The 17,360-nt window shown below is 28.8% G+C and overlaps 1 protein-coding gene across 3 annotated transcripts in view; it reads left to right on the forward strand.

Annotated features, from left to right (window-relative positions):
- Nucleotides 1-17,300, forward strand: part of LOC127065563 (monocarboxylate transporter 3) — a 23,301-nt gene extending 6,001 nt beyond the window's left edge. For all 3 annotated transcript variants that reach the window (XM_050998053.1, XM_050998054.1, XM_050998051.1), the window contains exons 2-12: nucleotides 7,356-7,488; nucleotides 8,553-8,757; nucleotides 9,887-10,027; nucleotides 11,147-11,335; nucleotides 11,821-12,064; nucleotides 12,198-12,399; nucleotides 12,696-12,872; nucleotides 13,204-13,426; nucleotides 13,886-14,125; nucleotides 14,651-14,776; nucleotides 15,506-17,300. In XM_050998053.1, the coding sequence (XP_050854010.1) occupies nucleotides 7,372-7,488; nucleotides 8,553-8,757; nucleotides 9,887-10,027; nucleotides 11,147-11,335; nucleotides 11,821-12,064; nucleotides 12,198-12,399; nucleotides 12,696-12,872; nucleotides 13,204-13,426; nucleotides 13,886-14,125; nucleotides 14,651-14,776; nucleotides 15,506-15,666 (2,025 nt within the window). In that variant the 5' untranslated portion in view covers nucleotides 7,356-7,371 and the 3' untranslated portion in view covers nucleotides 15,667-17,300. The remainder of the gene's footprint in view (nucleotides 1-7,355; nucleotides 7,489-8,552; nucleotides 8,758-9,886; nucleotides 10,028-11,146; nucleotides 11,336-11,820; nucleotides 12,065-12,197; nucleotides 12,400-12,695; nucleotides 12,873-13,203; nucleotides 13,427-13,885; nucleotides 14,126-14,650; nucleotides 14,777-15,505) is intronic.
- The last annotated feature ends 60 nt before the right edge of the window (nucleotides 17,301-17,360 follow it).

Below are 17,360 nucleotides of genomic sequence, written 5' to 3' on the forward strand. Positions count from 1 at the left end.
CGTTAGCGAGAAGAGATATAATGTTCTCTTTTTCTCTCTCTTCTGTTTTTTAGTCAATAATTTATTTTAAAATTTTTCTTTTAAACGATCGACAACCCTAAAGAGTTTTTTAACCGACCGATAACGATACTATCAAAAATATCGAAAGTCCATTGAGTTATGTTTCTCTCAATGACGACGATTGAATTCCACGAGTTTACTATATCTCTTTCTTTTTTCTTTTCACATGTTTAAATGGTGTTACAAAGAGGAACTGCATTTATCAGTATTTACTCGTATCCTTGTCTGTTGTTACCTTTTCATTGACATTGTCTCACAATGTAGTATTGTATCAATCTTTTCAAACAGAACTTATCATTGAACGATATGTTGCTTCGATAAGAGATTGTTAAAAATGAAGAATAAGAAAAAAGAAAATAAGAATAAGAATAAGTGCATGCATGTGTATGTACATAGATACATACATACATACGTACGATACATGCATGCATACATGTGTAGCTATGTAGATAGATGTTATTGTGTGTTAGGAGTGTTCTCAAAAAGCATACCTACTGTGTTGTATTTGTATTAACATCGTGCCTTATCTTACGCTGTTAGTAGCTCGTGTAGATATCATCCTGAGCCCTGCCAAGAGAGTTATCGGAACGAATGAGCAAGTAGGACCGTATATATTCTATGGTAGAATGGATAAAGTACAAGAGTGCAATGAAAAGCAATAACAGGATATACGAGGACATATTACGTCTTGATACTTATCATATCTATGATGTCCTCTTTCAACTTTTATCACGTGTTTTACTTTTTTAATACCGACATTTTGTTATTGAGATCATATTTTCGTTAAACAAACGATATTCGATTAAACATTATATTTATAATATAATATTACTATTATACATATATATATATATATAAAATGAAAAGATAAAGTATATATAAAAATAGAGTAAAATATAAGAAGTAACATCTCATGCAATAACTTTCTCATGAATTGCCTAAATTTACATTAATTTTATATCAATACTCTACGCTCGTATATATCCATAAATATATATTCGTATTTGAAAATTATAATATTTATTAGATGCAAGGAAATAATAGATGTTATCCTTTGTTGCGTCGATTTAAAAAGTGAAACGTATCAATATATGCACCCACGTTTTGCAACAATTGTTTACTTCTCTCTTCGTAGATAACTTCGTAAATACGTACTTTGATGAAGTTTCTCTTGGAATTATTTTTTTCTTTTTCTTTTTCTTTTCTTCGTTTGCAATCGTTTTATTATAGACGAGAACAAAAACTATTGGGACTAGTTTCGGCCAGTTCGCTTCAAATTACAAACTGCAATTCGATGCCGATTGCGGGCCGCGAAAATCAGGTTGTGCGATACTAAACGATCCGAAATGCGATTCACTTTCGTCATACATATTCACACACACACAATTCATAATAATTCGAAAGATCATTGTGATCTTCAATAAAAAATTACTTAAAAATTCTTGTCTTTCTTACTGATCGATTTCTTTCATTTTTATATTCTTTTTCTCTTTTCTTTTCTTATTATTCAAAAAGTATCTATATTTTCAATGATATTGATAACCATTATCGATAATTTTGTCGAATTGATTCGTTCGATACACATTATAATGTTCGCACGATTTGATTTTTGATCGTACTTTCACTCAGTCCTTGTAATTTTTTTATTTATTTATATCTTTTCTTCTCTTCAATTTTTCCTTTGTTTGATTGAACGATTAAAGATCGATTGGTTAGGATCAATGTTGCATCTAAACAATGGTTGCCAATGGCACATATTATATCAATGGCGTTTAAACGATTCGATTGTTTTATCAAATATGTAACATCGATCCTGATTGATCGATATTCAATCGTTCAAGCAAACGAAGAAAAAGAAAAAGAAAAAGAAAAAAAGAAGAAGAAATAAACAGAATAAAAAAATTACGAGAGGAGATTGAAATCGAACATTATAATCGATTGCAATTGATTCGACAAAATTACTGATACCTTGAAAATTTACAGTAACAATAAGACATTTTGATCGTGTCGATATCACGTAATTATTATTCTTTCATTTGAAAAAAATAATCATAATAATATTATCGTTTCGTTGAATTCATTATAATCGAACTCGTTCGATATTCTCTTTCGATTTGATTAAATTTTCTAAAAGTACATGTTATCGTTTTACGAGCGTATTTAAAATGTACATATTTCTGTGCATTAATAAAATGATGCATCGCTGTAATTAACGTATATACACATGTGGCAAGAGCATAAAACATTAAATTTCGCTATGGAAACCTCTCGAAATACTGTTTCGACCTGATATAAAGTTACATATGTATGTACGTATTAAAGCGATATAACTTGTCCAACATCTAACGTATGAAATAGATACGCGTTGAGAAAAGTCTATTTGATGGATTGGATTCGTGTGAAATGTAAAAGTTTGATATTTGAACGTAGAGTGAGTAAGAAGAAAAAAGAAAAAAAAAAAAAGAAAAGAACAGAAACTAAACATCCATTAACGCGATGCACTAATTATTGGATTGTAAATCAATATGTACGTACCTCTTGTTTCTTATTGACCTTGTCACGAATAAATCATTCAAACGTCGCGATAAAATCATTTGCCTTTTCTTCGACTCTTCTTTTTCTTCATTTTCTTTCCTCGATGGTAAATAATTATGACACACTTATTGCGAGACAAAAGTAAGGAAGAAAAGGAAAACAGAAAAGAAAAGAAAAAAAAAACAAAAAGGAAAAAGATAATAAAAAAAGAAATGATCGTGCGACGATGTTTGAAAAGTTCTCTACTAGATGGATGATGATGGTTCGTCTCGACAAAAGCTTGCAAACTCGTGTTTCTTTGGTAAACAATTCGAAATGAGAAATATAAGCGCGATGGGGCGTAACTCTCGCTTTAGAGTACTGTTGTTTTACGATAATGCGTGTAATAACGAGATCCCGTGGGATCGAGTACGAGTAAGCACGTATGCCCTGTGCAGATGTTTCCACGTTCCTAAACTTTTACGCCATTTTTCTCTCTTCTAAATTGTTTTCCATGGCACTTTAGTTATTACTGATGAAACACCATTGGGAAACACGTTTCGGAATCTACGTGCTTTGCGATCGATCTTATCAAAATCATTAGAATATTATTATCGTTATTATTATTAAGAATAATAAGTATCGTAATATTTTTATATAAACGTTTTTTACCTTAATGTTTTTACTTTACCATCTCTATATAAAACATTTCTATGAATGATATAATATGAATAATGTAAGAGAGATATTGTCTATTTTTTTTTTTGTTATTTTCATGAAAACTCTTTTTTTTCTCTTTTTTTATCAAATTCCACGCGAAATCTTACGTATAATTACGTTTTATGATAAGACGAAAAGTTTGGGGTACTTAACTTATAGAAATATTAGCTTTAAAGTAGTTTATAAAACTTTTGAAAGAGAGAGAGAGAGAGAGAGAGAGAGAGATAGAAAGAGGAAAGAAAGAATTTATATAGTTGATCATACGATGGATGATGCGATTCTACGTGTGACCAACTTTTTTGCGAATCTTTCGACAGGAGTTAAAAAATGTTATTTTATAAATTCTAGTATTTCTCGATTCTTCGATACACGAATGCTATTTTAATTTGCTAATCATATATATTGAAAAAAACAAAAATTATATCTACATCGTATAGGAAAAATTAAAAAATGACGTCTAATCCGTGTCTAATTCACGTCGTTTCCGCGTCGTATTTGTGTCGTGTCGTTTAATTCGCGAACGTAATTATTAACTGTATGAAACAATGTCGGACCGGACAGACCGCGTTATAGGAATTAATAGAGATCCGAACATGAAGTCTCTGTAAAAAAAAAAAAAAAAAATATCAGCAACAATTATTGCCAAATGTCTAATGAATATTTTCTTTTTCAATTCCTTTATTGGATCATCATATCAAAAATATTTCAAAGTCTTTTTAATCAACGTTCAAAAGAATATTCTTTAGTTTTCATAAAAAATTTTGATTCAACGAACAAAAGATAACGTCTTCTTGTTTGAAACACGAGTAGTATACTTGTCATGATTTCGTACAAAAAAGAAAATTTATTGTCTCGTTATGAAGAATATAATAATAAATATTGTATGAGTTATCATATTTAATATAATAATTACGATGCACGTTTATATATGTATTTTATATAATTTTTTCTTTTTTACGAACGACGGAAGAATATTCATCATCTCTTTATGACGAGTCTAATAAATACTGTATGAATTATTATACTTAATATAATAATTACGATATACGTTTATATACATATTTTATATTATTTTATTCCTTTTGCGAACGATGCAACTTTATCTACATAAATATGTATCTTGTTTCATTAAAAACAGTCGAGATATTAAAAGTGTTCATGTTATCGATAGGACACCTGTATACCTTTTTTATACGAGTATTCTTCTCATCGTTTTATATGAACAGGATTTTTAACGTGGTGTTATATGAATCCGTGTTATACAGGGTCTGCTGTATATATTATACATATAGTATGTAAATATTGTATAGATAAATAAATATATTATATACGTATATATATAAGTCGTCTATTTTCGAAAATGAATTCACGTCCGTCAAATATCAAAATTGTGATTTTAGCGGCATCTATTAGACATTTTTAGAATGTGAAAAATAGATAAAACATGTTTTTCGTCATAGGAAAAAGACAATTGGAAGTTGAATATAATTCTGAGTCACGTTAATTTTCATGTTCAAAACAGTGCCAAAATCTGTTATTTCCATTGCCATTTTACTGCAACAAAAGATGTTATATCCAATACACTATTATTGTAATATGAGTAATACTTTTCCAAAACTCGTTATATTCTATTTTTATATTGTAATCTCTTACACACGGTTTGTTAAAGTTCAAGGCTCCCATACCTCGATGAAATATCGAAGGAAATGTGCAATGTAGATGCTCGTTGGATTTATACTGATATTTTCTACAACTTTTCTTCGATTTAAAATATCGATTTCCATTAAAAAGACAAAGAAAAACTGTTACGGCTTTTAGTATCTCGACGACAACAGCTTAAAGAGAAGCTACAATACATATTATGTTTCCTCGTTAAAACGTATCAACCGACGAGACATTTATTTATAAAATCAATAGAATTGGTAATATTTGGTTATCTCTTTTAAAATGAGACATCCTGCGTATTATGTCGGCATTACAAACAGTTTAAAAATTTGTTATCACAAAATTAAAATCTGTTATATCCGAAAAACAGAAAGAAAAAAAAAAGAAAAATTTTGACGAACATAAAAAACTGAAAAAATGAACGAGTTCCTATACGATTCGATAGAACATTTTATTATCATTATCATTATTATTATTATTATTATCATTATAGTGCATTTACGACACGCTAAAAATTCTTTGTATCGTGCAATAAGAAAAAAAAAAAAATAAATAAATAATAAAGAAGAATCTAACAAGTATCTACGATGCGGAATGAGAAAAATCGATAGTTAAGCGTACGAAACGCCAACTCGGGAGTTTAAGTGCGACAAAGAGAGAAGCAATCAGTTCGTCAATTTATCTTACAACAAGAGACGACAAAACGACAACGTCGAGACATGACTCGATCGGCCATCATATGCGTGTCCAGTCCACTCGAGTTTATTCCCAGGGCGACCTTGACCTTTCGCAAAAGCATCTTCCCTCTTTGACCTTCGTGTGTTCGAGCATAATTGCAAACGTGGGAGGATGATCTAGTCCGACTTGTTCGACGATTAATCGGGAATTCCGGCCTCCTTTTTTTTTCTTTTTCTTTTTTTTTCTTTTTTTCTTCTTCTCTTTTTCTTTTTTTTTGTATGCCGATTTTACGAGTGACTTCCTCTTCTTCTACTTAAGTAAAAGTATTCGAACAATGGAAAAATAAAAACGAGAAAAACAGAACGGGAACTTTATAAAGGAGAAACTAAAATGTGTTAACGAGTTAACAAATAATATCTTACGAATTTAAATTACGAATCGAAGTGTAATCGTCATATCTTCTATATTAAGTAATTATCGTTATTAAGAAAGATTTACGAAGAACACTTTATTTTCTTTTTAAGTGATAATAAATATAAATATATAAATATTGTATTAATATTAATTTAACAAAAAATTGTCGACTAATTTGTACAATTGTATTTTATCTCTCGAGAGTAAAAATTAATTCAACATATTTTACGATAAGTAAATTACGATTGAAAAACGTAATCGATATTTAGTTGTTTAGGATTAACAACTATGTGAAATATTATCTTTCGAAAGGAAAATATAATATTCAAATACGTACATCCTTATAATATTAATATATGTTTGATAAATATACGTACAGTCAAAAAGAAAAAGAAAAAAAAAATGGTTAAGACGTTTTCCAGTTTTGACAACGTCTATGGAAAGTCACCTGTTTAAATATTTATATACGAGCAGTTTCGAATTTTAAATATATACATTATTATCATCATCATCGGCTAGAAATCTCTTGTGTCAACGTTTTCATTTTTTTTCTTTCTTTTATTTTTTTTCTTATTTTTCTTTTTTTTTCGTTTAATCATGTCATCATCATCATCCATCTTTATTTCGAGATATATACAATTATTGAGCTGTACTACTAGCCCTTTCACATTTCAGATATTAAATACATTGCTAAGGCTTTCGTAATTATGTTGACACGAAAATAATACGATAATTTACATATATACTCACATGTTTATATATACATATGTGTGTTATTAAATCGACATAGATCGATTTAATAATACAAAAACTAAGTCTGACTTCACATTTTATTTTATCAAATACGATTTGATAAATTAATGAGTAATGTATCTACGAGTTTTTAAAGAGAATTTTTTTTCTCATCGGTCAAAGGGACATCACCATTTGTGAAATATGAAATAATAACAAGTATTTAAAAATAATCATTATTTGTGAATATGAATTTTTGAAAATAATTATAATTTGTATAAATATCAATTTTAGAAAACATAAACCTAATTTTTAAACAATAAGTATAACTCATTTTAATTTATAAACGAATATTAGCTCACTGAGAGATGTACGATTGATTGGAGAAAAAAAAAAGAATGAACTGATTTTTTTTTTAACATATTAACATCATTTTTCAATTGAAAAGCATTTTATACAATATACGTTCTACATATGTATTAAAGATGGTCCAAGATATTATATCGTTTATAATTAAAAAATTTTTCGTTGATTATCGAACAGGTACTGAAGACTTTCTCACGTGTTTACAGATAACCAAAAACGAAAATGGCATCGAAGGAGAGTAAGATGGACGAGCTGGAATCAAAAACGCTTGAACAAAATGGACGAAATTTTAAAAAAGAAGAAATGCAACTCGAGGATGTTAATGACAATAATAACGAGGTGAGATGTAGATATACTTGCGTTATAAAAACATAAGTATGTTGCAATATAATATATTTATTTACGATTACACATATGTGCGTATAATCATGGCAAAGTTTTCATGAACCGAACTAAAAATTTAAATGTAGTATTATTCTAATCGGTTATTTCATGGAAATAATCTTTTAAAACACAGATATGCATCATTTAACTTGTTATGTCGTTTTACGTGGTGTATTTGAGTTTTAAAAAAATACGCGATTGATTGCACATACATATGTCTCTCTAAAGCTTTCGAAATATTTTTAAACTGAATTAAGACTCGAAATAAAATATCATGAGTATAATGTTTATTATAAACAATAATCAAACGTAGATGCGAAAAGAAGCAAAGAAAATGAAAAAAATGTATATGCGAATATTACCTATTTATTTTTTACTTTCTTTTTCTTTTTTTTGTTTTTTTATTTTTTTATTTTTATTTTTTGTTTAGATGCATCGAAAAACGATGAAACGTAGAAAATAATTTTTCTCGGGGAAAGCCCGATCGTTCGTTCTTTCTTTCTTTCTTTCTTTCTTTCCTTCTACATCAATGATCGCAAATATTTTCATTTCGCATTGGAAATCTTAGCGACCTATCCCGACGAATCGAGTTTGTAATCGCGACGAGGCCCGAGGTGATATCGGTATATAGATAAGTAGTACTGCGTTGGGTACCTTGATAACAAAATTGAGTTCTCCATACGATGACCTTGACCGTAACAAATTGCGAATTTTCGAACGAAAAAAATAAAAGAAAAAAAAAAGAGAGAAAACGATAAACTCGTTAACGATCTTTCAACAAAATTATATGAATCTCAATTTTTTCTTCTTTTTTTTTTCACTTTCGATAAAGAAGAAATTACGATTAAGACGAACAATTATCTAAATTAAAATAGAAAAAAAAAAAAAGAAAATGAATGAAAGAAAGAAAGTACAAATTCTAACGAGAAAAAGAAAAAAAAAAAGTCGATATGATAAAAATGTCAATAGTCAATTTTCGAAGTTTTAATTTTAACAAATAAAAATTCGTATGCCAACAGAGTATCGAGGTCGAAATGGTGGTACCACCGGACGGTGGATGGGGCTGGGTGATCGTTGCAGCTTCATTTCTCTGCAATCTATTCGTAGACGGGATTATTTTCAGTTTCGGAGTTTTCCTCAACGATATTACAGAGGCATTCAATGTCTCGCATGCGAGCGTAGCATTGGTTGGTTCCCTTCAAACAGGATTCTATCTAATGGCCGGTTCGTAAATATTTATTTGCATTTTTATTCGAGCTCAAGACAAACACGAGAAATTTATTACGGTTTAATCGGACGACTGAAAATCTATTGCATTGACTCATTATTTTTAATTGAGTTACACTGTAATATTATTCGTTCTTGGTCAACTTCATTTATTAATACTACGATCTATGTACGTCATCGATCTTTGTAGATTTACTATGCAATACATGCTAGAATATGTTAATCGATCTGCCTTTATTGGTATACGTATAATGTTAAAATGAAATGTTTATCTCATAGGACGTTAGAAGGATAAATGTGATTTTTAACAAGTTGCATAGTTAACGAGGATCGTCGATGATCGGTATTAGATCTTAGTATCGATTTGAAAACAAATCGATTTCGAACGTAACTAAGATTTTCATTTATAAAAGAATATTATTACGACATTGTTATCTAAAGTGTCTAATTAATATGAAAAATATATGATGATTAAATCATTTGTATCTTTCATTTGCATATATTCATGCAAAGATATTAAGTCGATAAATTGTATCGATTTATTTAAGATCGCTTCGTTAATTTTATTTTCATCGAAATTAAATCATTCGGAATCCTTCCTTTCTTTTTTATTTTAAAACGATAGCGATAAATTACTTTTCTTAATTTACCTTTACTTTTCAAAAGAAAAAGTATTTAATTGTTGATCGATTTAATCGATTTAATGCATTCTTTATATCGATATCGCTTCTATTTGTTTTCTTATTTTCTGCTTTTTTTCTTACTTTTTGCTGTTTTCTTATTCTTGTTCCTTTTTGGCCAAAATATATCATAATTTCTCTATTAAAATTAACTCATAATAATAATAATAATAATAATAATAATAATAATAATAAACAAACAAACAAACAAAAATATATTACTCAGATTAGTTCCTTTCTTCAAATGCAAAGCAAATAAAATCGATAAATTAATTTTTCCTTCACCGACTTTCTTTTCCAAGTGAAATTGTATTATTGAATGAAGTAAGAGGCTATATATATATATATATATATATATATATATATATATATATATATACATAAAGAAAATAAACGAACTTTCGAACGTATTATTAATTCTTTTTCTTTTTCTTTTTCGTTTATAGGACCATTCGTATCCGCTTTAGCGAACAGATACGGTTTCAGGCTGGTAGCGATACTTGGTAGCGTACTTAGCTGCATCGCCTTCGTCTTTTCATACTTCAGCGCGTCCATAGAGTTTCTTTACGTTTCCTACGGTGTCCTCGGTAAGTTATAGGTCTCTTATTGAGAAAGTTACATTTTGCACGAGCGCTTTCCTTCGCTCCTCGAAGGAAACTTTTAGTCCGGTCTGGTATATCTGCTCTTTTAGCAAAAAGGAAAATAAAAGAATTAAAAAAAAAAGAATAGAGAAAGAAAAATAAAAAAAAAAAGAATAAAACTATCTTTCCTTCGCAAGCTGCCTTCGAGGATAACACCTCTCGTCGTAACTACCATTAAGGTAATAATGTAATCGTATTTCAATAAATAAGCCGTTCTTTTTTTTCTTTTTCCTTCTTTTAAAAGTACAGTAGTACAGTAGTACAAATCTGACTTTTTGAAGGAAAAAAGAAAAATAATAATAAAACGAAGGACAAAAGAGTTGGTTAAAGCTAGCTTTTAATTTTTTATAAGACCGTTCTTCTTCAAGTACTTTTTATATATACAATTTCTTACAATGATATTCTCATAGATTCGATATGATTTGCGGGTTTTTTTGTTTTCTTTTTTCTTTTTATTATTTTTATAATAATAATAATAATAATAATAATAATACTTATTATTAATACATAATGATTATTATTAATATTTATTATTAATACATAATAATAATAATAATTATTATTATGATATCAAATTGTTATCATTTATATTTTACGTTTCCCCGAAATAGATTTAACTCAATTAAAATGAAAATTTATATTTGGCATTATTCACGTATGTCGTAAGCGATACGAGTCCATTTGCCCATAAAAAAGAAAAAGAAAAAGAAAAAAGAAAAAAAAAAAAAACTCACTTTATCTTTGAGAGTATTTATAAAAGTGGTGACATAACGAAATCACTCATGTCCGTAATCTTAAGAGCATGGAACGAGCTCATTAACATTTAATAATATTTTTCCACACGTTAAAACGAAAAACATTAAAAAAATATCGCGAAGAACGATCTTTGTGGTGTTTTAAAAAGAAAAAAACAAAAAACGAAAAGGAAATGGGGGGAAAAAAGAAGAGCAAAAGAAAAAAATCAAAAAAGAGAAAAGAAAAAAGATTGACATTTTCTCTCGTACGAAAGATCATTGTTACGTTTAAATCATTTCTTTGTTTGTTATACTTTGTTATATTATACAGGAGGTATTGGAGTTGGTCTGATATACGTTCCTGCTGTTATAACAACCGGCTTTTACTTCGAAAGATGGCGAGCTTTGGCAACCGGTATCGCAGTGTGCGGCTCCGGAATCGGTGCCTTCTTATTAGCTCCGATTTCGGATTTACTTATAAAGTCCTACGGTTGGCGAGGTGCCCTCCTTTTTCAAGCAGGTAAGTGAAATATATATATACACACACATGTATATATATATATATATATATATACATAGACGTAGATACGTATGTTGATACGTACATATGTACATACGCGGAAAGATAACCGTCGAAATGTCGAATAAATTTATTATGAAATGAAGAAAAGAATCTCAAGGACCCACCTGATATATGTATTTTTAACGTATTATTTAATTATTTATATAAGCTTTAAAATATCAAATGAATCGATGATTGTGAGAAAGAGAGAGAGAGAGAGAGAGAGAGAGAGAGAGAGCAGACTGAAAGTAATAAATTTTCTTTAATGACTTCACATTATTTATACGCTTGATAGAACTCCAAATGAATGTTAACATAAAGTATTTTTTATCCTTTTCTCTAATTTTTCATTCCAACCAAATTTCGTAATTAATAAGTTTATGTAATAACTTCACTGCCCTAAAATTATTAATGTCCTAAAAATCGGATTCGATTACCGTTAGGAATGCTGTTGAATTGCGCCATATTCGGTGCGATGTTTCGACCATTGAAACCAACGCGAATCAAGATAAAACCAACGCAGGAGAATGCTGTTATTGAGGCAAAAAGTACATTAATTGGCAAAGGTGTTTCAACGGCCTCATTACATTGTGTTCAACCAAACAGAAATGGATTTTTTGGTACCAACAACAACACCGAGTATCCAACAGCGGCTCAGCTTATTGGCAGCAGTCCAAATATAGTAAAGTAATTAAAATGAAAATGATTCTTTTTGTTTTCTTTCTCTTTTTCATTTTTTGTTCACTCCCGTTTAATTCAACGATTTCAAAATCGATGAATGAATCAATCGATCGATCAATCGTTAACCTTCGTATTTCAGTGCATCGAAGTCGTTGCATTCGCTTCATAAGATCCACGTGCAGCCACGAAATTTAGAAAGAAAGTTGAATACGTCGGAGAAGAGACTTTCGGCACCGATTTATCCCGATCTCGACGTCGATTACGAAGATAACAAATCGATCGAGGAAGAGAATAATCTTCTAGGCGGTGACATGGATAGACTTAATGGGAAAATACCAACGGTGAGACAATGAATGATCGATAATTGTTTTAACACGTGTCTCGTAAAAGTTTTTTCTTTTTAGAATTTCATATTATCTTATATTTATAATGAAAAGAAAACAAAGAGAAACAAAATTGACTTCGTATAGTTCGTTTTATTATATACACCTATACTATATATTATCATAATTATTGACTACATAATATCGAAATTTGGAGCTTTTCTTTTTTCGATCTTTTTCACAAAAAAAGAAAGAAAGAAAGAAAGAAAGAAATACTCGTTATTTGTTAATTTATGTAGGAATGATTTTAACAGATACGCAGACATACGATCAGTGGTCGCCGACTTCGTGCAGACTCGGATTGCAGCCAGAAATCTCTTAGAACGTGCAACAGGCGAAATACAACGAGTAAGGACCCCCAGAGACCATTTTACAGAGATGATATTTTCTATGGAGGATCTTTGAACAGATTAGCGCACTACAAGTCGCAAGTAAGCAAGGAATTAATGTCCAACCAGGAAAAACAGAACTAGAATGGATTTACATTCTTCTTTATATATATATATATATATATATATATATATATATATATATATATAAACAAAAAAAATTAAATTGTTTGTTGTTCATTAAGCAACAGGAACTTTCGTTTTATGTATCTCTTCAAGAATCTTTTCCTACGTCTTTAACGAGGAGAAATATTTTCTTTTCTTTTTCTTTCCTTTTTTTTTAAATAAATTTTTTCCGTCAGCTTTAATAGCTTTAATTCAGAAATTTTGTACGGAACAAGCTAGCTCAGACAATCAATAATTTTGTTCGCAGCTTTCGTCGGTTGGTTATCACATGTCTGTGACACGATTGCCAACGGCCACCGATGTCGAAGAGGAAAAGAGCGGTACCTGTTATCTCTGTCCGGAAAGCGTGCGCCGAATTTTGACGACTATGCTCGATCTCAGTCTTTTAAAGAGCCCTTCCTTCCTGATCCTTGCCATTTCCGGTGGGCTCACAATGATGGGCTTTTATACACCTTTCATCTACCTTCCAGGTTTGTTCAATCGATCTTCAATATTATATAAATTTAGATACAATATATAAAAAAAAAAAAAAAACAGAAAAAGAAAAGATTGTAATATCATTACCAAGTAATTAAGATTGCAAGTCGCATTTGAAGAGCATAATTTTTCAATCCAATTATTTGTCCCAATTGCATTTTTTATTGCAATAATAATCGCAAAATTGTATTTTTACTGTAATCTTTTTTTCTCGTTAAATGTACAACAATAGATTATCCGAGGAAGTATCTCGCAACAATCGATTGATGAATATATTTAGGAAAATATATTTAGAAATTGTTTAAGATTGCTTTTTTTTTAATATTTAGAGATTGTGAAAAATTTTTAATATCCATTTGTTTTTATGTAGTTGTAATTTCGTTAGACAAATAAACCTATTGTTCTGTGTACGTATATATTGTATATACATAATTTTTTTTATTCCTTTTAAGATCGTGCCAAAATGGCTGGAATTGAAGCTTCTTCGGCTATGTTCCTCGTTTCTGTCGTCGGTATTGGAAATACCATAGGTCGTGTCGCTTGCGGCCTTGCAGGTAGTATACCTGGCGTTGATGCTCTCGTCGTTAATAACATATTTATCAGCATTGGTGGATTATTAACCATGCTATCTGGATTATCATTAAGTGAGGGATATCAATTCTTTTACGCCGTCTGTTTTGGTCTTAGCATATGTAAGTAAAGTTCTTTGTTCTCTTAATATATTCCAAATCTCTTATTCTATTCGCACGATTCTAAAAATTATAAGAAGTACGATGAAAAATAGAACGAGAAAATTTCTTTCTTATTTGTTCTGTTCTACTCGTCTTTTTCGTAATAAAAAATCAAAATTATTTAACAATGACGAATTACAACATGGCTAAAAAAATTAAAATACTAAAATAAAAAGAAGAAATAAATTTCTTAAATCTTAACATTAACAAAAAAAAAAAAAAGAAAAATTATCATTCCCTTTTCTTTTTTTCATCTCTTATAAAATTAAATCGATACTATTATTGACGATGCGGTAAAGATTAGATTTTTCTATCAATATTTAATTTTTTAAAGACAGAACGAATCAGAACGTAATATTTTGAGAAAAAAAAGAAGAATAGGAATATTTGACCGTTGCTTTTGTATTGTTTCTTTCCACTTTTAATCATCATTTTTTTCATTCTTTTCTTTTCTTTTTCTGTTTCTTTTTTTTTTTACTTCTGTAGCCGTGTTCGCATCGCTAAGATCGATCCTCGTGGTAGATCTTCTAGGGCTAGAGAAGCTGACGAACGCATTTGGATTGCTCCTACTGTTTCAAGGCGTGGCAGCGGCGGTAGGCGCGCCTCTTGCAGGTGATTAGAAAATATCGATCGGCTTTTCTAACGAGATTTCTCGCATTTACGTCGATAAAACGAGAATTCGATTCGAGAAATTTTTCAATAGAAAACAAATATATAGACATGGTCTTTTATTTTTTTCCAAAATATTATTACAAATATGAAATTAATTTTATTACGATTTATTAATTTCATTACTTCTTCTTATTAAATATTATGATGTAAATAAAAAACAAAAAACAAAAAAAAAAGAAACGAACTCTCTACGACTAGGGCCGATCGACAAATTATTCTTTTTTAAATCTTCCTACAAACTGCGTTTTTTCAATATTGTTTTTCCTTTCTTTTTCTTTTCCTTTTTGTTTTTTTTTTTCTTTTTATTCATTCGTTGACACGTTATTTTTCGTGAATGGCATAAGTACAATTTAAAGAGAAAAATAACGATGAGTTAAAATTAATTCCAGATAAAAAAGAAATTGACACGTTTTCATTCTATTACTTATAATGTTAAAGTCAATACGATTCAAGAAAAAACTAATATCTCTATAACTCAATTTTTTTTTTTCTGTTAAAAGAAAAACGAAATATAGATATTACACAAAAATTATATTATTACTTATAATAATGTAAATAATATTATTTCATAAATTAAAAAAGGTAGGACATACCTAAAAAAAAGAAAAAAGGAAAAGAAAACAGAGAAAAAAATTGATTGTAAAACTTTGCTTTTAATTTTTTGAACAGGAGCATTTAAAGATGCAACGGGTAGTTACGATGCTTCATTCTATCTTTCTGGTAGTCTGATTTTCCTTTCGGCCGCGATCTGTTATCCTTTGAAGAGGATCAATCAATGGGAGAAACGCAGAAACGAAAATAAGGGCAGTGACGACTCGATAAAATCCTGATCGAAAGTGAAAGTACGGACTATGTATGTTGGTTGTGTGTGTGTGTATGTATATATGTGTATATATATATATATATATATATATATATATATTAAATATATACATATATACAGTAGATGTATACAGTAGAACCTTCATTATCAGAATAACGTTCTTTTTTATGGAACTTTGTTAAAGAAAAGAAAAGAATAATTTTGGATATTCCGGTTAAAGGGCAATCCAAAATTAATTCCTGGTTTCTTCTATATATATATATATATATATATATATATATATATATATATATATATATATATATATTTATATTTGTATTTATAATATTACAACGTGTTTTCGAAGATATGAAAATCATATTATTCGATAATCGTAATACAACGAAGATATTAAGAAAACGATATATTGTATATGTAATGTTTAATATATTAATTAATAATATGTAATGATATAATATTGATATGTACATTATTATTATTATTATTATTATTATTATTATTATTATTATTATTATTATTATTATTTAAGATTTATAAGTGTTACGATCATCGAATAATTTTATTTTTGCAAAGTGTTTCGATATTACGAAGGAACGACACGTGTTTCGGAATAAAGTGAAATGTACATCTTTTGAAGCATTTTTTGCGAGTTTGTTGAAAGATTTATGTAATTGTAGAATAATATATTATAGAAGAATATATAATAATAATAATAATAATTATTATTATTATAATTATTATTATTATTTAGGTATTTATGTACCTAAATACTGACTTCGTAAGCTCGATGTCGCAGTATAATTAATGTACATAAATTCATAACTCGTTTAACAACGTCATTTTCCGTCGTTTATCTTCCTCTTACAAGTAAGAGATTATTTTATATTAGTTCCCGTATTATTAATTAGGGCATATGTACTTGTTTTATTGTACATACAATTCGCGATCGAGTATAAGATTCTCACGTTACGTTGTTACTCTTGTCCTATTATTTTAATACACATATATATATATATACATACACTACACACACATACACACACACATATATATATATACACATACGATAGTTAAATCATTTTTCTTAACGAATTATATGATACCAAATGTTTCATTTATACATTAACGGTCATACGTTCTCATTTATTATGCAATATAATATTATATAAATTTCGTTGCAATAAGATTTAACTTGTATCATATATATAGGTATATTCTTTTCTTTGTTTAGACTCGTCGAGAATAGAACCATAGAATGAGATTCTAATTTTTAATGTTCCTAAACGTCTAATAAGCGTTCGTTGATATCACATTAATGAATCGGAGCTGATCTTACGATTCTGTTTATTTGTAAACGCAAATAATGTTGCCGTTATATTATTATTATTATTATTATTATTATTATTATTATTATTATTATTATTGTGCTCGAAATTATATTTGGTTTATCTTTTTCTTTCTTTCTTTCCTTTTTTTGGATTGTATAATTTTTTAAACGTACATATGTAAAAAATAAATCCGAAGAAGAGACGTTTCGATCGGATATTAAAACGTATAATGTCCGTTCACAACGTTCTATGTAAAACATAACTTGACAACGAATGGAATCGATTAGATCAATAAATATGTAAATGTAAATAATGTGTAGTAAATTTAAAGATATCAATGATAAAACCTCGTCAATTTATCTTCGCGTAATCA

The sequence above is a fragment of the Vespula vulgaris genome, chromosome 8 (genome assembly GCF_905475345.1).
Source record: "Vespula vulgaris chromosome 8, iyVesVulg1.1, whole genome shotgun sequence".
Taxonomy (NCBI): Eukaryota; Metazoa; Arthropoda; class Insecta; order Hymenoptera; family Vespidae; genus Vespula; species Vespula vulgaris.